The sequence below is a fragment of the Myotis myotis genome, unplaced genomic scaffold, assembly GCF_014108235.1.
Source record: "Myotis myotis isolate mMyoMyo1 unplaced genomic scaffold, mMyoMyo1.p scaffold_m19_p_5, whole genome shotgun sequence".
Lineage (NCBI taxonomy): Eukaryota > Metazoa > Chordata > Mammalia > Chiroptera > Vespertilionidae > Myotis > Myotis myotis.
The window spans coordinates 78,081,466-78,104,022 of NW_023416357.1; the positions used below are offsets into that span (position 1 = coordinate 78,081,466).

General features: G+C 39.2%; 1 protein-coding gene across 1 annotated transcript in view; it reads left to right on the forward strand.

Moving 5' to 3' along the window:
* Window positions 1-22,557, forward strand: part of CCDC192 (coiled-coil domain containing 192) — a 199,875-nt gene that overhangs the window by 51,271 nt on the left and 126,047 nt on the right. The window contains exons 4-5 of the mRNA XM_036307719.1: window positions 17,175-17,306; window positions 20,045-20,101. Coding sequence (XP_036163612.1) covers window positions 17,175-17,306; window positions 20,045-20,101 — 189 coding nt within the window. The remainder of the gene's footprint in view (window positions 1-17,174; window positions 17,307-20,044; window positions 20,102-22,557) is intronic.

Below are 22,557 nucleotides of genomic sequence, written 5' to 3' on the forward strand. Positions count from 1 at the left end.
AAATCCAGAGAATCATGTCCTGGAAGCAGAAAGAAGACAGTGTTTCAAGAGGCATGGGATGTTCAAATGTAATATTTTACTGGAAGGTTGAAAAATGACCAGAAATTTGTCCATTACATTTGATAAAATGAGGATTATCAGTAACTTTGACAAGATTAGTTGCAGTAGAGTAGTGGAGGACAGAAGCCAACTGAAGAGTTTAGGGGGAAGAGAGAGAGAGAGAGAGAGAGAGAGAGAGAGAGAGAGAGAGAGAGAGAGAGCGAGACCAATGATGGTAGAGTGAGAAAATTCTGAGAATCTAATTTGAGACTCAGAATCATCTGTGCCTCTCCTTCCTAGCTAAATGACCCAATACTTGTCTCTTTAACCTAAGGCAATGTAGCTGTGTTTCTGTAATATAACTGAGATGGTCCTGACAAATAGAGGAATTAATGACATACCAAAACTCAAACTTAGTACAACCCCCACCAAAGGAATGCCCTCTAGCCTGTTTCTTGATCATGGCCATAGAAGAAAAGGCTCCCTGAGGTCAGCAACAGAATCAAACCTCAGAAACCTCCGTCACTGCACTGCCTGGACAGGCGTCATTATCTCTGACTAGTAGAAATGGTGTTTGCAATAGCCTGCCACAAATGTAAGTTGTTCCCTTGTCCCTTTTCCTGAAGGGGAATTATACTGTGATTGCCCTATATTTTAGACATATTAGGGAGATACGCTTCCTATTTGATCTTTAGGTGCCATATGATGATGAGACTCATCTGGATTTGAGTCAGGGAGTATTACACATAATTTGGAGATCTGAATGTGAAGGTAGATGCAGTAACTTGAGATGACTTTGGGTTGTCTCCTTTCAGGAGGGGGTGAGTGCATTTTGAATTACGTAGAATAGATGCACCATATTATGCGGGAGCATTTTAAGAATTGAATATACTTATGAACATAAGGGTGTAATTGTGCTGAGCACCCAGAGGGTGGTATTTAACTGGCCTCTGAATTTGTCTACCTTTACTGAAGAATTGCTCCTCCTGGCTTTAATCTTGTAATAATTCTGTGACTGTCAACCACAGTATTCCTGACTAGAGGGAATGAACTTTGAGCATATGACATAGGTCCAGTCAATATGATATTCCATTTTCCTGACCATAAATATTGACCCAGGAGAGGTCATATGAACAGGCATGGGCCAAACCAAGTCCTGTTTCAATTTGTTACTGGAGGATAAATTGTCCGACACGTGAGGTCATGAACCTGGAAGGCCATAGGTAACGTTTCCCACTGTGTGAGGAGAAGTTTGTCTGCACTGGGGAATAATGAGGCCAACGCATAGGAGCAGAACAAAGATATAGAGTTAAAAAGAGATGATACTACGAGTTCTTCGGAGTTTGTGAAATCTAGTTGTGAGCGAAACAAAAATCTATTTCTGGCTTCTCAGTTATATAAGCCAACATTTTTAAAGAAAAGGAATGACAGTATGTAAGAAACGATAACAGTGTAGAGAGGCAATCATTTTAAGAAGCTTGAGTGGGAAAAGGAGCACAGAAATTGAATGATTGGAGATGCGGAGAGTTCAACGGACAGCTTCCATACATCATGAGACTTGCTGTAGCATGTTTATATGCTGAATAGAATCATCCAGAAAGAGTGAAATAGGTGATGCAGAAATGGATTGAGGGAGCAGGGTGGAAATTCCAGAAGCAAAGGTGTTGTGACCAATGAGATGGGATTCAAAGCCAATTGGAAGGACTGGCCTTTGATAGTCAGAACTCCTCCTCCATTTGCTCAATAAGGATGCTCCCCCCTTCCAGTAATGGAAGCCAAATTAAAGTAGTGTCATAAGGCCAGCTATCATCTCACAAAAGAATAAGTCTAGAGGGGAGGCAATTCCAGGTTTGGATATTTCAGTGGCTCAAGGATGTCACCAAGAGCATAGGTGCTGGCCATCCTTGGCTCTGCCTTCCTCAGTGCTGACTGTGCCACACTTGTAAGGTGTCTGCAGCAGTTTTAAGCATTATATTCAGTCAAAATATCCTGAGAAAAAGGGATGTGCTTCCTCCTGTGTGTCTTTTTTACAGAGCTGGTAAAATCCTTCTCCTCAGGCTCCAAGGATTGCAGGCCCATGCTTAAATACTCTTTTACTAGTATACCCGGGAATGAGACCAACATGGCTGGCTTAGTTCAGTTGTGATTCATTCCCTGATGCTAGACAAAGCCAAGTGCCTCTAAACACATGGCTGCTAGCTAATCCAAATCTACTGTCTGGTAGCAAGGGATAAATGGGAAACAACTCTTGGGAAACAGATTAGCAGTGTCTGCTGCAGCAAGGTTTATATACTGGCTGGTGGGAAGGTGAGGGAGTAGCAGGCCATCTGGTGGCTTCTATTTTTTTCTGTGAATTATTGATGAGGTGGTCATTGGGGTGAGGGGTGAAGTGGAATTTTGAAGAGAAAGTATGAAATGACATTAGAGAAAAGAGTAGAGAGTAATAAAGAGTTATCTCAGGGAAGAGGAAAGTTCATTTACAAGAAGAAAAATATAATGATATTTTAATTTCAGAGCATTGTTGAGTGCCTGTCTGAGATTTGTGTTCATTAATTTAAAATGAAACCAGTCAATTCAATTTTGTTATTTTTTTCTAATAACATTCAATAAATGGAAGTAATGCTAACAATTTTCTTGACCACTGAGAGCTAATTAGTAAGTCATTTTCTTTTATTTTCATGGAGATTAAATTCACATAACACACAATTAACCATTTTGAAGGATGCAATTCAGTGGCATTTAGAGCCTTCAAATGTTGTGCAACCACCACCTCTCAAAAGTTTCAGCACTTTCTTGTCACCTCCAGAACACTTTGTACCCATTAAATAAGCATTCCCCATTCCCCTCCTCCCATTCCCTGACAACCACTAGTCTGCTTTCTGTCTCTATGGGCTACCTATTCTGGATATTTCATATGAAAGGAATAACACAATATGTGACCTTTTGTGCCTGGCTTCTTTCACTTAGCATAATGTTTTTGGGGCTCATCCAAGTTATAGCAAGTGTCAGTACTTCAACCCCTTTGTGTCTGAGTAATATTCCATTGTACATACATAAGACACAATTTGTTTATCTATTCATCTGTTGATGGACATTGGATTTCCACCTTTAGGCATTATAAATAATGCTGCTATAAACATTTGTATACAAGTTTCTGTGTGAGTATATGTTTTTATTTCTCTTGGGTACATACTTAGGAATGGAATTGTTGGACTATATGGTAATTCTATTTTTAACTTTTTTATGACCCACCAAACTGTTTTCCACCAGCAATGGACAAGGGTTTTTATTTCTCCACATCTTCACCAACTCCTTTTACTTTTCCTTTTTTAAATTACAGCCATCATAGTGACTGTGAAATGGAATCTCATTGTGATTTTGATTTGCCTTTCCTTAATTAATAACCAAAGATGTTGACTTTTTAAAATTGAGAAACATTTCCACTAACCACTATACTGAATACCTGAAACTAATAAAAAATAATATTGAATGTAAATTGTAATTGAAAAAAATTTTTTAAAGAAACATTTCCAATTCTATTCATAAAATTATTAATTAAAGTGGATTTATAGAGTTACATATTAATAACAAAATGGGAAGGAAATGAAAGATTCCGAAGATATATTGCAAAATTAAACTTCATGGTGACATCTACCTGGCACTGGGGAGGCTCTTGAACATCTTTCCATGTGCTTTTGGCCATTTGTATAACTTCTTTGGAAAAATGTTTATTCAAGTTCTCCCCCCATTTTTTTTTATTGGATTGTCTTTTTGTTGTTGGATTGTAAAAGTTCTCTATATAGTCTGGATACTATACCCTTATCAGATATATGATTTTCAAATATATTCTTTCATGCTATAGGTTTACTTTCACTATCTTGATAATGTTCTTTGCTGTACAAAATTTTAAATTTTGATGTTCAATTTAACTATTTTTATTTTGTTGCTTGTGCTTTTTAAATATATATTTTAGAGAAAGAGGAAAGGAGTGGGATAGATAGAAACATCCATGAGAGAGAAACATCCATCAGCTGCCTCCTGCACGCCCTCCACTGGGGATCGAGCCGCAACCTGGGCATGTGCCCTGACCGGGAATTGAACTGGAGACCTCCTGGCTCATGGATGGGTGCTCAACCACTGAGCCACATTGGCAGGGCTTGTTGCTTGTGCTTTTAGTGTCAAAGAATCCACTGACAAATCTGAGAGCTTGAAGACTTTTTCCTGCTTTCTTCTAAAAGTCTTTTGGGTTTGCTCTTATAATTAGATTCATGTTAGTTAATATTTGTTTATGGAGTGAGGTAGGGTGCACCTTCAGTATTTTGCATGTGGTTATCCAGTTGTTCCCAGCAGCATTTATTGAAGAAATTCTTCTTTACCTATTGAATGGTCCTGGCACTGTTGTTGAAACTTAACCGGTCATAAATATTTGGGTCTCTTTCTGGACTCTCAATTCTGTTTCATTGATCTACACGTCTATCTTTATGCCCAGTAGGACACTGTTTTGGTTACTGTAGGTTTGTGGCAGTACATTCTGAAATTGGGAAGTGTGAGTCCTCCACCTTTGTTGTTCTTTTACAAGATTGTTTTGGCAATTCTGGATCTTTGAGATTCCATATGAATTTGAGGGTTGGCTTTCCATTTCTGCAAAGAAAGCCATTGTAATTTTAATAGGGGCTCTATTGACTCTGTAGATTGCTATGGGAAGTATTGCCATCTTAACAACATTAACTTTTGCAATTCAGGAACATGGAATATCTTTCCATTTATTTAGGTCTTCATTAATTCCTTCAACAATGTTTTATAGTTTTCAGTATATCACTCTTTCACCTCTTTGGTTATTTATTACTTGGTAATTTATTCTTTTGGATGCTATTGTGAATAGAATTGCTTCCTTTATAGCCATACCTCATTTTATTGTGCTTCGCTTTATTGCATTTCGCTGATACATTTTTTTATTTTTTATTTTTTTACAAATTGAAGGTTTGTGGCAACCCTACATCAAACAAGTCTGTTGGCACTATTTTCCAATAGTATTTGTTTATTTTGTGTTTCTGTCACATTTTGGTTATTCTTATAGTATTTTAATTTTTTCATTATTATTATATTTGTTATGGCGATCTATGATTAGTGATTTTTGATGTTACTAATGTAATTTTCTGAGTCACCATGAACCATGCCCATTTAAGATGGCAAACTTAATCAACAAATGTGTGTGTTCTGACTGCCTACCATCTGGCTGTTCCCCATCATTCCCCTTTCTTGGGCCTCCCTATTCCCTGAGACACAATAATATTGAAATTGGGTCAATTAATAATACTACAGTGGCCTCTAAGTGTTCAAGTGAAAGGAAGAGTCACAGATTTGCTCCTGATGAAGATGCTATAAAGACTGTTGAAATGACAACAAAGGATTTGGAATATTACATAAACTTGGTTGATAAAACAGCAGTAATTCACTCAAAATTTGAAAGAAGTTCTACTGTGGGTAAAATGCTATCACACAGCATAACATGCCATAGAGGAATCCTCATAAAAGGAAGAGTCAATCAATGCAGTGAATTTCACTGCTGTTTTATTTCAAGAAATCGCCACAGCCACCCCATCCTTCAGCAACCATCCAACATCGATGCAAAAAGATTCCAACTCACTGAAGGCTCAGACAATGGTTAGCATTTTTAGCAGCATGCTTTAATTAATGTAAATACATTGTTGTTGTTTTTAGATATAATACTGTTGCACACTTAATAGACTACAGTATAGTATAAACATAACTTTTATATGTACTGGGAAACCAAAAAATTTGTGTGACTTGTTTCATTGCAATATTATCTTTATTGCAGTGATCTGGAACCAAAGCTGCAATATCTCCAAGATATGCCTGTATCTCCTTTTGTAGAATGCTCATTTCTGGTTGTATTAATTATGCTTTTTATATTCTGTAGTTCAGACTATTTGACATCTGGGGTTTCACTGATCTTGGAGAAACTGTCCCTCCCAGGGTTAGCCAATTCCTAGGGATAGTAAATGGCTTGCCTGTGAGCCTGCCTTTTAAGTGCAAACTGATCAATCCAAAATTCACACCCTCAGGGCCATCTCCTTCAGGCTCCACACTCAGGGACACTATTCACCTGTCTTACTCACCACAACCAGACAACTAGGGGCAAGTTACTCAAAACATCCTGCTTATCCTGATTCACCCCTTCCTTCCCACAGAAACTACAATAAATGCTCTTACCCACCATTTTCTTCTTGCTTCCTTTACCTCTTGACTGATCCTGGTAATTCCCCACATTGTCTCCGCCCCCCTCCCCCAAAGTATGGGCCCCCACATGGTGTGACATGACCCCTCCTCTTAGGAACTGTAACAAACTATACTTTTGAAGGCAAACATCTCCTGATTTGTTGGCCTCACTATGCCTGAATAATATTAAAACCTACATTTTAAAACACTAGTAGTGTATAGCAACAAAGGTTTTGGTGTATTTACTTGTACTCTGAACCTTTACTGAAACCATTTATTAACCCTCGTTTTTGTGAATTGTTTGAAATTTTCTATATATAGAATCACATCTTAAAACAGAGTTTTATTTCTTCATTTTCAATTTAGATGCCTTGGGTTTTCTTCTTGCCTAATCCCACTGGGTAGGTCTTCCAGTACGAGGTCGAAGAGCAGTGGAGAAAGCAGGCATCCTGCCTTGTTACTGATTTGAGGGGGAAAGCTATCCACTTGCATCACTGAGAATGAGATTAGCAGTGGGTTTTTCATAAATGCCCTTTATCATGTTGAGGACGTTTCCTTCTAGTCTTAATTTGTTGAATGTTTTTATCCTGTTGAATTTTGAAAATTATTTTCCTGACCCTATTGAGATGCTCCTGTTGTGTGTGTGTGTTTTTTATTATTCTATGAATGTGATGTATGAAAGTAATTGATTTTTTAAAATATTAAAACACCCTTGCATCTCTGGGATAATTTTTTGTTGTTGTTGACACTTCTTTTATTGGGAAGCATACACAGGTCACTTCCCAGGGTGGAAAGCAGCCTGACGCCACTTGGCAAGACCCAGAACAATGTTGGCCAGAGTCAGGGATGCCACCATTGCTAGGACTAACCCCAGCATCAAAGAGGTGAGAGAAGAGGTCAACTCCTCCACGTCAGGGTTACCAGTCTTTCCCAAGAAGATCAGTGGCCCCACTGTGACATCTGCCTCTTCTGTCACGTGCCTGTGCCTGCGGGAAGCAGACTCTTGCCCCTGTCCCACCAGTCTCCTGGAACGACTTGGAATGCCACAGCTGCCCTTGTTACAGCAGTGACAGATATCAGCAGTGCCTTCTACTGGGGACCAGCTGTTGGAGGACTTGCTGAAGGAACAGGCTTTGTTTAGTTGGTCTGGGACTTGGTCAGCTGAAGTGACCTTCAGATGGCAGGTGATATATATCATGTTTCTGGAGTCATTAGCAAAGTGGAACACATCCACTGTGAACTGGATGTGTCTTACTGAGCATAAAGAAAATAATAATAGTATATTATTTTTAATGTGCTGTTGGTCTAGTTTGCTAGTATTTTGTTGAGAATGTTTATATTTATATTCATAAAAGATATTGTAGTTTTCTTTTCTTGTAGTATCTTTGCCTAACGTTGGTATTAAGGTAATGTTTTAGAAAGTATTTCCTCTTTTATTTTTTAGATGAGTTTGAGTAGGATTAGTGTTAATTGTCCTTGAAATGTTTACTGAATTCACCAGTGAAGTCATCTGATCCTGAACTTTGTTGGGGGAAGTTTTTAATTCTGATTCTGTCTCCTTACTTTCTTTTTAAAAAATTGAATTTATTGATGTGACATTGGTTAATAAAATTATATAGGTTCCAGGGGTACACTTATACAATACATCATCTATATATTGTACTGTGTGTCCATCACCCCAAGGCAAGTCTCCTTCCATCACCATTGCTCCCCCCTTTACTCTTCCCTACTTCCTCCCACCTCCTTTCCCTCTGGTAATCACTGTATTGCTATCTATCTATGAAGTTGTTGTTCTTTCCCCTATTTTTTCTTGAATCACTTTTGGTAATTTGTGTGTTTCCAGGAATTTTGCACCTCATCTAGATAAGCTTTGTTGGTATTTAATTGTCCATAGTATTCTCATACTTCTTTTAATTTCTGTAAAGATTGGTAGTAATGTCTTCACCTCTTTTTTTTCTAGTTGTTTTTTTTTTGTTTGTTTGTTTTTTTGTCTTCTCTGTCTCTCTCTCTTAATCAATATAACTAAAGATATGTCAACTTTTTTATCATTTTCAAAAAACAACTTTTGGTTTTTATTGATTTTCTCTACTGTTTTTCTTTCCCCATTTTGTTTATTTCTTTCATCCACTGGTGTTGGTTGTACTTTTTCTAGTTCTTCAAGGTGTGAGGTTAGATTGTTGATTTAACGTACTTCTTTTTTATCCTAGGTGTTTACAGCTATTAATTTTCCTCTAGCACTGCCATTACAGCATTTCCTAAGTTTGGGCATGTTGTGCTTTGTGTGTGCATGTGCACATGCGTGTGTCTAAGTATTTTCTAATTTCCCTTATGATTTCTTCTTCAACCCATTTTTTCTTCGACACATTCTTTAAGAATGTGCTGTTTATTTCAATTTATTTTCAAGTTTTTCAGTTTTCCTGTTGTTAGTGATTTCTAGTTTTATTTCACTATAGTCAGTGAAGGTATTTTTCAATCCTTTTAAATTTATTGAGAATTATTTTATGGCCTAACATATGGTTTATCCTGGAGAATGTTCCATGTACAATTGAGAAGTATGTGTATTATGTGTTGTTTGGTGGATTGTCTTTCATAGATCTACTACATCTAGATGGTTTGTAGTGTTGTTCACATATATTTCCTTATTGATTTTCTGTCTAGATGTTCTAACTATTATTAAAATTGGTATTAAAGTCTCTATTACTATTTGTTACTGTCTATTTCTCCCTTAAATTCTGTCAATAATCATTTCATATATTCTGGGGATCTGTTGTTTGGTGCATATATGTTAATAATTTTGGTGAATTAACCCTTTTATCAATTGTGTTTTGTAATGATCTTGACTTATTATCTATTTTGTCTAGTATTAGTATAGTCTCCCCAGCTCTTTTTTGGCTACTAGTTGCATGGAATGTGTTTTTTCAACTTTTTACTTTCAGCCTATTTCTTTCTTTGTCTCAAGTTATTCTCTTGTAAGCAGCATATTTAAATCATGTGGGGTTTTTTTAATCCATTCTGCTAGTCTGTCTTTTTAAAAATTGATTTAGAGAGTGAGAAACATTGATTCACTGTCCCACTTATTTATTCATTCATTGGTTGATTCTTGTATGTACTCTGTTGGGGGATCAAACCTACAACTTTGCCATATTGAGATAATACTCTAACCAATTGAGCTACCTGTCCAGAGCCTACTCTGTTTTTTTATTGGTGAGTCTAATCCATTTACTTTTAATGTACTGCTGATAATGAAGCACATACTTCTTTTCCTTTGCTATTTGTTTTCTCTGTCGTGGGTAATTTTATCAATTCCTCCAATGCTGCTTCTTTTGTGTTTGATTTTTTTTTCTAGTGTACCATTTTTATTAGCTTTTACTTTTCTGTATCTTTTTAAATTACTTTTAGTTCTATAATATGTATGTTAATATGCTTTGTAGTATCCCATAGGTCCCTTAGGCTCTGTTCATTTCCCTTAATTCTTTTTTCTTTCTTTCTACTCCTCAGACTGGGTAATTTCAGCTATCATATCTTCAAGTTTGCTGGTTCTCTCATCTGCCTGCTTATATATGCTGTTGAACCCTTCTAACAAATTTTTTATTTCAACTATTTTGCTTTTCAACTCCAGAATTTCTACTTGGTTTCCATAATTTCTATCCCTTTATTCTTATCCCCTACCTGCACATACACCATTCTTCTGATTTTATGTCTTTACCTGTGGTTCATTTCAGCTCTTTGAGCATATTCAAGATAGTTAATTTAAAGTATTTGTTCAGTAAATCCAAAAGTTCAATGTCTAGATTTCCTAAAAAATAATTGTTTATCTTTTCCTTTCTTTCTTTTTGTAAACACGTAATACTTGGCTTTGTAAGAATTACAATTTTTTGTTGAGATTAGACATTTTAAATATTGTAATGTGGTAACTCTGGAAATCAGATTCTCCTCCCCAAGAATTGCTATTATTGCTTGCTGAGGACTGCAATTATATATTTGTCTAGTTATTTTTCTAAAGTAATTTTGCAAAGACTGCATTGCTTATCATGTGTGGTCACTAAAGTCTCCTGTTCCATTATCTCTATAGTTAGCCAGGGACCTGACAGAGGTTCCCTTGCTTGCCAGTCTCTTTACTCATAAAATTCTTCCCTGGATGCTACAGCTATTCTCCTAGGCTCTAGAGTTCTGAAATGGTTAGTTCTGACAGTTCTTGTCAGCTCAATAGTTGTGTAAGTGGAGGGACCAATTTCTGGAGCTTCCTACTCTGCCATCTTCTGTGAAGTTCAACTCATTTTGTTTTAACTATTATCTTGAGTACAATTCTAAAATATATCAATACCCTTTCTTGACTGTATCAATACACTGTACAGCGAATACAATTTGTCTTCCTTTGGTTTTAACTGTATTGCAATCTATATATATAAAACCCTAATATGCAAGTAGACCGAACGGTGAAACAACCAAACAACTGGTCACTATGATGTGTGCTGACCACCAGGGCGCATGCGCAGAACATGGCAGGCATTGGCTGTAGGTGGCAGAGTGTGGAACATGGTGGGCATTGGCCACGGTGGGATGGTGAAGCAGGTGAGCGGGGTGCCAGACCAAGGCAGGGCACCAGTCGCTGTCATCAGGATGATCCTCTGGTGGTTACTGGAAATTCTTTGCTCCCACACACCATGGTCCCACAGGGTGCTCACATCTGCCACCAGCACCGGCACCTGCTGCTGGCACCGGCCCCACTCGCACCCGCCGATGGCACCAGAGCCACCACTTGCACCCGCTGCCACACCCAGCGCTGGTCCCAATTGCTTGGCACCATCAGTGGGGGTGAGAGGGGCCAGCACCATCAGTGTGTGGGAGCAGCAGCGGCGGAGGGGGGCTGCTGGCAGACAGGGGACAGGGCAGGGGGGAGCACGGCAGGAGGGACCACACAGAGGTGCAGAGGATGAGCTGAGATCCTTCCCTGTGCCCACTGCAGCCTTGCAGCCCACAGTTCCTTTCAAGGTGCACAAATTCGTGTACCGGGCCCTAGTATCTCTATAATGATCTCTATTGAACATTGAGGTACATATTGAAAGTTGATTTTTTTTTAAATGAGTTTACACAGCTTCAGGTGTATAATATGAAGTTGTCTATTTTACACAATTCTTAAGACAAATGTTAATGCTTTCTAAATCACCTCTTCACTCCACAGTTGCTAGGAACATGAACAGAGGGGAAGGGGGTCTTGTCTTCAAAAGGAGTCAAAGGTAGAATATTGTCTTCCCAGCATCATGTTAACTATCCATTCCAGCAAAGCTGGCTAACTAAGATATATAAAAATTATCCCTTCAAGACTAGGAGAATTTCTACTCTCTTTTTGTAAGCAGATACTTGATTCTAAGTTGGACTAAGCTTTCAAAACAGTTACTCTATAAAACAAACTAGTTCTTATGGAAAAAGTAAAAAAGAACAGAAAAGAAAAAAAGAAAGGAAGCAATGCCCAAGGTCCCCAGAGTTTTAAAGTTCAATTGTGATATCTTGTAGCTTTTAACTTGAATTTCCTCTTATTTACTTTGATGCCTTGCTTTCTACCCTAGAATTTGAATTTAAATTTAGGCATAAATCCTAAGGGTTTCCTGAATTGAAAATTAGGCTTTGAAAAGTTCTAAACCCCCATCAAAACAATGGAGTGAATTCAAAATTTTGGCAGCTAACATTGTGACTTAATGTAAAGCACATCTTTTATGCAGCGCTTACATTTTTAAAAGATTAAATGTATACTTTTTATCTTATTTTCCTCTCATCTCTTTCCTTTTGGATTACCAGGTTTATTCAATGGGCTCTTTTTCAAAGGGACTGGGGAAGTACCAATTTTCCTATGCTAATAAACAGTTTCACTATTATGTAATGTAATCCAACAGTAAATTACTAGTTCTTGCCCCAACATTACTAAAACTTGCCCCACATGAAGAGGAAATAATATCCCTTTATCCTGCTTTTGTGAGGTGATGATACATTTGCGAATTAAGACTCATAGTTTAAAAGTTAATAAATGCAACGATTTTAGCAAAGCTTGTTCCTGGCCAATTTGATTATGTCTTATTGTAAGTTTAACCGAACTCTCCATTCAACCTTCTAGAAAATTTACAATCTAGTTTGAATACATATGACTAGAGAACTAGCATGTAAAAATATAGAAAGGTAGCATAGTAAAATCCTATTATGGGTACCAAGGTCATAGTGTCAGTGAGTTGTGAGGGTTAGACTAAAACATAGTTCTCCTGACGCCAAGTGCTTTAGCATTAAGCTGAACTGGAGATAAACATATCTGAGTGAAAGAGATATGAAGACAGAAATCCCTGACAGGTGGAGAGGAATGAGATGGAGTTGGTGTCTGTATAAAAAGGAAGCAAGATGACAGGTCAGAATTCTCAAGCCTTAAAAACAAAATTAATTTTCTTCAGGTAAATAAGTAAACAAACATGTGAGAAACAATGCTGAAGGCCACATAGTAAGGGGGAGCGGGGGCAATCACGGGCCTCATCTCTGCAGGCAGCCTCAGAGTTAGGGTTTGGATATCATATAGAACCCAGAGGTAGAAGCAAACCAATCTAGATCCAAACCAAACCTCTTCTTATTAGCTATGGGCAAGTTAATTCATCACTAAAAGCATCTGGTTCCTCAATCTTTAAATAGTGATAATAATAAGAAATACAAATAAAAGTTCTCCTAGGGTTTTGAGCAATAGAATAAGGTAGCACATATATAGATAGCACACAGCAGATAGCTACTGAATAAATGTAGGTACTGCTGTTTTTCTATGGATTATACTGACTTGTTGTCAAGAGCATGGAATTTTGGAATCAGACATCAAGTATTCTATTGGTAGAATGTAATAGAAAACTCAACTACTACACAATAAGGAAACTTATTATCTCACTAAGTATAAATCTCAAGGTGGGACATGCTTCAAGATTATTTGATAAAACATTTCAATAGTGTGAACCAGACCAGGTTTTTTCCATTCTTCCATTCAGAGTGTGGTTTTATCACATAACTGGTTTCCTGATATTTATAGGACGGCTACAGTAGCATTCATATCTGATAGAGGAGAGAGAGAGAGCACTTCTCCAAATCATCAAAGTTCCTCCTGTGTCGTGAGTGGTCCAAGTCAGATCACATCTTCTCATATGAGGTAACTGTTGCCAAAGAAAAGCAAGGCTCCGATTGCTTTTAGGCCTTGATTCCTGAACCAATCAGCAGCAATGAGAACCGGATTGTTTGTGATTACCAGGCCCCACTTTTTGAGCTGGGGTCAAATTTGGGTTTACAGTATCAGACCCAATGTCCACTACCAAAAGCTTGGGTTCCAACGTTTACTTGGTACTTCCTTAGGCAAGTTATATAACCAGATAGAACTACTTGAATTTCCTCATCTGAAGTCTTCAGATAAAATGAGTATGAAACTGAATTAAGATTAAATAATCATGAAAACAAAAGGTTTGGCAGAATGCCTGAGATGTACCCAGTAAATGTTAATTATGATTATTATTTGTCTATACACTTTCATCTTATATAATAGTTTTTAAAATATTTGGTATAGTGTGAGGTATTTGAGAATATGAACAATATCAGTGTTTTTACATTTTTTACCTCCAAAGTCTTACATATAATAAATATGTATTTTACCTCTAAAGTCTGACATATAATAAATGTCCCACATATCTCTTTAACAAATGAATGAATAAATGAATATTTATTGAGTGAATGAATAAAAGCCTAAAACAATAAAGAGTAGATAGACAGACAACCAAATGGTGACTAGAGGAATTATAGGATCAGGAGAAATATGGAAACAAAATAGGCCAGACTGAGAAAGAATATATTGTGAAAAAAAATACTAGACCTGGAGACCTTTTCCCCTGAAGTCTAGAGTGGTTGCAGGAAGTGAACAAAGTAAATACAATTTGAGTTTAGGTAACTAGCTCATAGAGCAGGGGTGGGCAAACTTTTTGACTCGAGGGCCACAATGGGTTCTTAAACTGGACCGGAGAGCCAGAACAAAAGCATGGATGGAGTGTTTGTGTGAACTAATACATGTTAACACTGCTGCTGGTGAAGGAGCAGAGGGGAGAGCAAGAGAACCCTCTGCTCTTTCGGCTCCTCGGGCCGGATAGAACAGCCAAACGGGCCGGATCCGGCCCGTGGGCCATAGTTTGCCCATGGCTGTCATAGAGGCTGTGAAGTCTTTAGATATTTCATTTTATAATTAGATTAGAGGCCCAGTGTGCAAAATTCGTGAGTGGGTAGGATCCCTAGCGGCTGCTGGCTGCTGTCCGGGGCCTCCCTTCCCCTGGGTGCTGGCTGGGGCCTCCCTTCGCACCCGCCTTGGCCTGGCACCGGCCACTCACCTGCTTCACCATCTTGCCACGGTCCCGCTCTCATCAGGGCCCATCAGGGCTGAGAGCGCCTCTACTGCCGCCCACTGCCAGCACCACATTGCCAAGGCCCACAGTGTTCTGTGCTGCCCCCTGGTGATCAGCCCACGTCTAACTCCCAGTCAGTTGAACTCCCACCCATAGGGACAATTTACATATTAGCCTTTTATTATATAAGACTAGAGGCCTGTTGCATGAAAAGGTTCATATAATGGGCTTTCCCTTCCCCTGGCTGCCGGCACTGGTTTTCCTCCGGCACCTGGGACCCAGGCCTTCGCTCCGGCCTGAGCTGCCTTCAAGCCTTCACTGCCCCGCCCAGCCTCCCCGGGCCGGGTTGCACATGGGACGCCCGCCACCCCGGGTTGCAGATAGCAGGCCTGGATGGTGGCAGGGAAGGCGGGATGGCGCTGTCGCACCCTGCCTTCACTATGCAAATTAGCCGCCATATTTGTTGGCGGTTGATTTGCATATCATGCTGATTAGCCAATGTGAGGCGTAGCAAAGGTATGGTCAATTACCATGTTTGTCTATTATTAGATAGGATAACTAATAAATATTTGGATAAAACCCATATGAGTGCTTACTGCAATCTAGAGGAGGTAGATGAAATAATAATAGTTACTGAGTACTTGATATGTTCCAGACAGTATTTTTAGTGTTTCCCTGTATAAACTCAAATAATCCTCAAAGCAAACCCATAAGGTAAGTACTACTTTTTCATCCCCATTCCCATGTACAGATAAGAAAATCAAGCCCAGAGAGACTCAACAACTTGTCCAAATCACATAGATAGTAGCGAACTGAGATTTTTACCCAAAGAGTCTGATTTAAGAGTCTGTATGCTAAGCTATTACTCTAAACTGTGTAATAAGATAGGTTGCTAAGAGAAACCAGGTTACATTCCCAAACCATCATGCACCCAAGAGTTAAACGTGTTAGTGCTCACGAGGAGCACCACAGGCCTCCTAAGTCACGGAGAGTAGAAAGGCATAGCCAGTGGTACGTGACATATGTGCTCCCACTGGTCCTTACATTTCACTTTCATAATCCCTAGCTGCCGGGGCTGACCTGACCAGCAGCCCCTGGACGGAGGATGAACAGGTTACTCCGACAGTTTCACTGTGGGGGAGAGGGCTAAGAGACGGCCCGTGGACGGAGCCAGGCTGCCTCCATTGCCTGCCTCGTTAGCCTTTTATTGTAGTTTTTATCTTTAGATACCATCAGTAGGGTGAGCAATCTTGGGAGGACACATGTATTTACATTGTCCTCTAGGCAAGGGCATCTAGAGATTAAGCATAAGGATTCCAGTAAACACCTGGGGGTCTACACATTCACAGTCTTGTTTGGAAATATCAAGGAATAATTAGGGGCACTGCCTTTGACACTCCCCTAAGTCAGAATTCTGATAAACAGGGCAGGTGACCTTCCACACACTTCCCTTTTATCAGAATGTCCACCTTACAACTTTCCAATCAAGTCTCATGTGCTTCCCAACACCTAGCATATAACATAAAGGTTGTGGAGAGTGCCAACTAGACAAATATTTGTTAAGTGGATGATTTGTGTAGATGGATGGATGGATGCTAGTATATATGATGTTCCCACCTGATTTCCACAGCAGATCAACCTCTTTATATTTGGTAAATTGTCATTAAATACTGGCTGCACTTTTCAAGATGCGACAATATGCTTCACAATAATGCTTAGAGTAATATGAAGGCGGCATGCGTCCTCTGAGATGCCCGCCCAGGGGATACGCTGGACCTGGAATGAATACAAGGCTGTGTGTCCCTTTCCAGGCACTCTCAGAATTGTTGCTGACCTAGAGAGGAAATGAACAGCAAGCTGCCTGGATGAAAGGAAAAGCTGGTCCAGGGCTCTCCAAGGGAATTAAGGGACTAGGGACTATCAAACTACCACTTTCCTCAAGAGGAATCTACAAACAGTAAAACAAAGACAGTCACTTCTAGACTTTTTGTTGTTGTTAAGTTTAGCATAGACTAGCCTTTGATCAGACTTCAACTTGAAATTCCTGCATTTTTTTCCCTTTAGCTCCATCTACCCAGCTGCTTATATGGTAATCATTTAAGGGGGTCAGAACTCCTACTCTTTCTAGAGAACTGTAGTCCCCCAAGAGTTCAGTTTCAAGAACCACATGGAAAGCACAGTACAGATTTCAGATACAGCTGTACAAATAAAGTGATCTGGAAACATAATAAAGATGACAGTTGAAATCACTGCATTAGAAATCTCTCTGCCTGCTGTAACTATTGGTCTCATCTCTTGCCCAGAAAATCTTTATTATGAAAAAATAAGTAAAAGCAATGTTATTTTCCTCTCTATGATGTTGTTTCATCTGTCATGTATGAGGAATAGTCAAGAAGCCATTTTCATATTTAATAGGTATTGGTGGAGGTAATTAGTTTATAAATTGGGCTTTTAAAAAAGTCACTGTGCCGATATACCCTTACAAGCAAATGTCTTTAGCTTTCAGCCTCTGAAGAAACAAAGTCAAAACTGCTGGAGCAAATTTCCTGGCTGGAGGCAAAACTAAAGGCTCTGGACCACAAGGAACACAGTGGGGAACCATACGAAAAAATGGTTCTTGAAAAAGACCAGGTATGTAGTAAAAGAAAGATCACCTTTATTTTAAAAGTTACCTAAACTGGTGTGAACTGACAATTCTGCAGTCTTTACTGGCTGGGTTGGAAGTTTGGGTTTAAGTTCAAGATGGCAAATAATATTTGTATTTGCTAAACATACTAGTAATTGTATTCCCTGATAAATATTTACATAATAATATTTTTAAAGTTTGTTTGACATGTATCCCTTTGAACCGTATTATCTGAATACTTTATTTAGCAAATGTTATTGACTATACAAATGTTTCTTAGTTTTCAAGGTTTCAATCAAGGAATAGTTTCTATGTAATAAAACAGTGGATCAGAAGATTTGGCATATGCTTTTAATCAATTCCTTTATAAGAAGTTATTAACCTCTAGATCTCTCGACATTTATATATGGTTATTATATAAATTTATAATATATATATTCTTAGAAAAACATATCCATGTGTTACAAAGGCAGATACAAACCCATTTGGCCTCATACACATGTATATAGGATATAAGGTAGATTAGCATTACCTACAGAATATCAGCAAGCATTATTTTTCCCAATCATTTCTAACTCTTAACATACTCATGTCCTTTATCATTGTGCTCTTCCATAGGATGGAAAAAAGATAGGGAAGGATGCAATAATTTCTTTTTTTTATTATTAAATCTTTATTGTTCAGATTATTACATTTGTTCCTCTTTCCCCCCCCCCCAAAACTCCCCTCCTTCCAGTTCCCACCCCACCCTCCACCCTCACTCCCCACCCACTGTCCTCATCCATAGGTGCACGATTTTTGTCCAGTCTCTTCCTGCATCTCCCACACCCCTTTCCCCCCCCAAGAATAGTCGGTCCATTCCCTTTCTATGTCCCTGACTCTATTATAATCAACAGTTCATTCTGTTTATCATATTATTTATTCACTTGATTCTTAGATTCACTTGTTGATAGATGTATATTTTTTGTTCATAATTTGCATCTTTACCTTTTTCTTCTTCTTCCTCTTCTTAAAGGATACCTTTCAGCATTTCATATAATACTGGTTTGGTGGTGATGAACTCCTTTAGCTTTTCCTTATCTGTGAAGCTCTTTATCTGACCTTCAATTCTGAATGATAGCTTTGCTGGATAAAGTAATCTTGGTTGTAGGTTCTTGGTATTCATCACTTTGAATATTTCTTGCCACTCCCTTCTGGCCTGCAAAGTTTCTGTTGAGAAATCAGCTGACAGTCGTATGGGTATTCCCTTGTAGGTAACTGAGTTTCTTTCCCTTGCTGCTTTTAAGATTCTCTCTTTGTCTTTTGCTCTTGGCATTTTAATTATGATGTGTCTTGGTGTGGTCCTCTTTGGATTCCTTTTGTTTGGGGTTCTCTGCGCTTCCTGGAGTTGTAAGTCTATTTCTTTCACCAGGTGGGGGAAGTTTTCTGTCATTATTTCTTCAAATAGGTTTTCAATATCTTGCTCTCTCTCATCTTCTGGAACCCCTATAATTCTGATGTTGGTATGCTTGAAGCTGTCCCAGAAGGTCCTGACACTATCTTCATATTTTTGGATTCTTTTTTCATTTAGCTTTTCCGGTTGGGTGTTTTTTGCTTCTTCGCATTTCAAATCTTTGACTTGATTCTTGAGATCCTCTGGTCTGCTGTTGGGAGTCTGTATAGTATTCTTTATTTCAGTCAGTGTATGCTTAATTTCTAGTTGGTTCTTTATCATAACATCGAGGGTCTCATTAGATTTCTTGTAGATCTCATTAAGTTTATCGGTAGCTTCTAGACAGTTCTTGAGAGACCTTAAAAGTGTGGTTCTGAACTCTATATCTTCCATTGACAATTTTGTCCTGTTTCTTTGTCTCCGCATTTTTATGCTTTCTTGGTGCACCCCCTAGTGGTCTTTGTGCGCAGTCTTGTTGTAGTTAAGCCTTGATTGTTGTAGTTAATACTGGGGGGATTTGACCTCCAGGCCAACTGGCTGTGAGAGTCAGCTGTGTCTGTAGTGGGAAAACTTCTGTCCTCTGGGGAGGTACTAATCTAGCCTTTGCCTGAGGCTATCCGGCAAATGGCTCTGTGCAGGGCTTGGGCGGGGCGGGTTGCAGGGGATCTACAGGGTGGGCGGAGGGAGCAGTTATAGCTGCTCTCAGTCCAGTCCCCAGAGGCTCTGCCTCTCAGAGTCCCAGCAACCGCTGCAAACCTCGGAGAGAAAGCTGCCCTCGCGTTTTGACCGATGCCAGACAGTCCCGATTCTCCCGTTTGAGTCTGGGTCCCTAGAGACTTGCCCAGAACTGGAGCTCAGGGCCTGAGCCTCCCTCCAGACTGAAAACGACAACCGCGCCCTCATCCAACAGCCTGCTCCGCACGCACCTCCGCACCTTTGTATTTTCCGCACTGCGCCTCCTCTGAGTCTTGGTATGCTATTCTCTTTCCTTCTAGTTGAAGAATTTCCCCTCAGCCAGCCTTCCTGTGGTTCTGGGTGATGTCCATTCCGTCTTTTAGTTGTATTTTTGAAGTGGCTGTGCAAGGCAGCATTCTCTGGTGTTTACCTATGCCGCCATCTTGGTTCTCCTCCACAGAGAAGGCTGGTTTGTCTTCATGATTCAATAATTTCTTTAATGAAAATTTTCAAAACCTCTAGCTGAGATAATTCCATTCAATGACTTGAGACCTGGTACATATTTATATCTGGAATACTTTGAATATGTAAAAAGAATAGTTATATACTTTGTTTCTAAACTTTTCTCCATTTCAGTACATTGAGAAATTACAAGCTGAAGTGAAAGCTTCCCAGGAGGAACTCACAGCCCATGTAAGCACTTCTTTCCTTTCTCATGTCTTAATTTATACCATTGTTATACTGGACGTGAACAGAAAATTTTCAGAAGTTATAACTGGTCATTCAAGCCCTGGCTGGGTAGCTCAGTTAGTGAGAACGTTGTCCCAATATGCCAAGGTTGTGGGTTCCATCCCTGGTGAGGGCACGTACAAGAATCAATCTCGCCGAAACCGGTTTGGCTCAGTGGATAGAGTGTCGGCCTGCGGACTGAAGGGTCCCGGGTTCGATTCTGGTCAAGGGCATGTACCTGGGTTGCGGGCATATCCCCAGTGGGGGATGTGCAGGAGGCAGCTGATCGATGTTTCTCTCTCATCGATGTTTCTAACTCTCTATCTCTCTCCCTTCCTCTTTGTAAAAAATCAATAAAATATATTAAAAAAAAAGAATCAATCTCTTTGTAATACTTTAAGCAATAAAACAAAAATTTTTTAAAAAAAAGAATCAACCAATGAATGCATAAGTAAGGAGAACAAGAAATTGATGTTTTTATCTCTCTCTCTCTCTCAAAATCAATATATAAAAATAAATACATAAATAATAACTGTGGTGTTTTTGCTGCAAACCAAATCACAAGACTAAGAGTCAGTATTTTTATACAGAGTTGCATAATAGAATTCTGATTTATGTGGATGCTAAAACATAAAACTGAGTTCCTATATAACCAGGTGGTCTGATCAGGTACCACCAGGATAAAACAGCTGGAAACAAAGAGTAGAAAGACAAGGAAGCCAGGCTAGTTTAGTGAGTTACATGGAAGTGGAAATTTTAGACACATTGAATATAGGCCTACAGCAGTTCTTCTTAAACTTTAGCACAGCAAGAATTATCTGGAAAACTTTTTCTATTTATTTATTTTTAATGTAGAGTATTTTTAAAAACACGTTGCCTAGAGATTCTGCTTCCTGTATACCTAGAGTGGAACCTGAGGCTTTGTATTGCTAGGTGATGCTAGATTCAGGTAATGCTGAAACTGCCAGTCTTTCAACACTTTCAAGCAGCACTGTTTACTGTTGTATATATACTGTATTCGTTCTGCCCCAGTCTTATGATTTTTAGCTGATCATAGAAACAAATCTGATACAGAATTGTCTATCTTCAACAGGAAGTACATCCCTGAGAGAGACCCTATGAATTTCTAGGGTAGATTTCATTTATATTTTAGCCTCGCTTTACTCAGAGAACAACTAATGAGCAACTCCTGCCACAATACCCTTGTGCATCCACGCACATAAATCAGCTGTCACCCTGACGCTGTCCCATCCCAAGGATCTGAACAACCTTGATGCCCTAAGCGCTTCCTCAAAGACTTGCTCACATCTTTAGTGACCTCTGTCTACATCGTGGGTGTCATGGGATGGCTTCTCAATTAAGAACACTGGCCAGTCATGTTAAATGGCCAATATGAACAACAAACCTCTCTGGGGACTCTGAGTGAGACCTGAGAGGCAGTAGTCCAGGAGTCCTACAGAAAAACAAACAACCAAACAAACAAACAAAACCCCTGCAAAATAATAAATTCTAGTCACCATCCCTTTGGGATTTGAAATGAGCTGATCCAGATAAAATCACCGTAATTGTCCCAGTTTTGCGCTGGGATGGAGAGGAGCTAACCGGCTGTGGCAGTTAGCAGAGCTTTTAACTCTAAATTCAAAATCTTTTTTCACCTTGTATGCTCAGTTGACCAATATTGGAAGTGACTGAGGCTGCTTTTGTGCCACTGTGACATCTTCAGACAGAAGTCTGTCTTATTAGCCCAGTATTCTGTCCCCCGGGCTCTCCCCTGACCGGCCCCTGCGGATGCCGGATAATGGCTCTTGTCAGGGGACGTCCCCTCTGGCCTGACTGATACCTACAGCCAGATGCCCAGCGGGGGTTTAGCTCAGAATTTTTTAGGGAGAGCAAATAATTCACTAAGGTTCTGAATAGTAGCTTCCAGCATCTCTTCATGAAAAACTGATGAAAAAACATAGGCATGGGCGCCTTAGGGAAATTCCTGTGGTGTCTTCTTCCCTTGCCTAGTTCCTGTGGATGCTATTCCTGTCCCCCACTGTTCCCATCCCAGGCTTGTCTGAACTGGGACTGCTTCCTTGTTTGAGGGCATTGATACCAATGACTGAGATTTCTCCTACATGATTGTTCCAACATTCAGATTTAATATAGCAGTGTGACCATCAAAGTTTTGCTTCAACTCATCAACAATACTTAAATAAAGAAAAATATGAATAACACTGATTATTGCGAGTGGATTATGTGTATACTGTGCAGAAGGTGCTTCATATATTCTATTTTAAATCTCAGCACAACTCATCAAGGTAGGCATTATTTTTCAGACAACAAAACTGAGATTTAGAGATTAGATCACTTGTCACACATGCTAATGCTGAAACCCATGCTTTTTCTCTCACAATTTGCTGCCTCTCCAAACTATA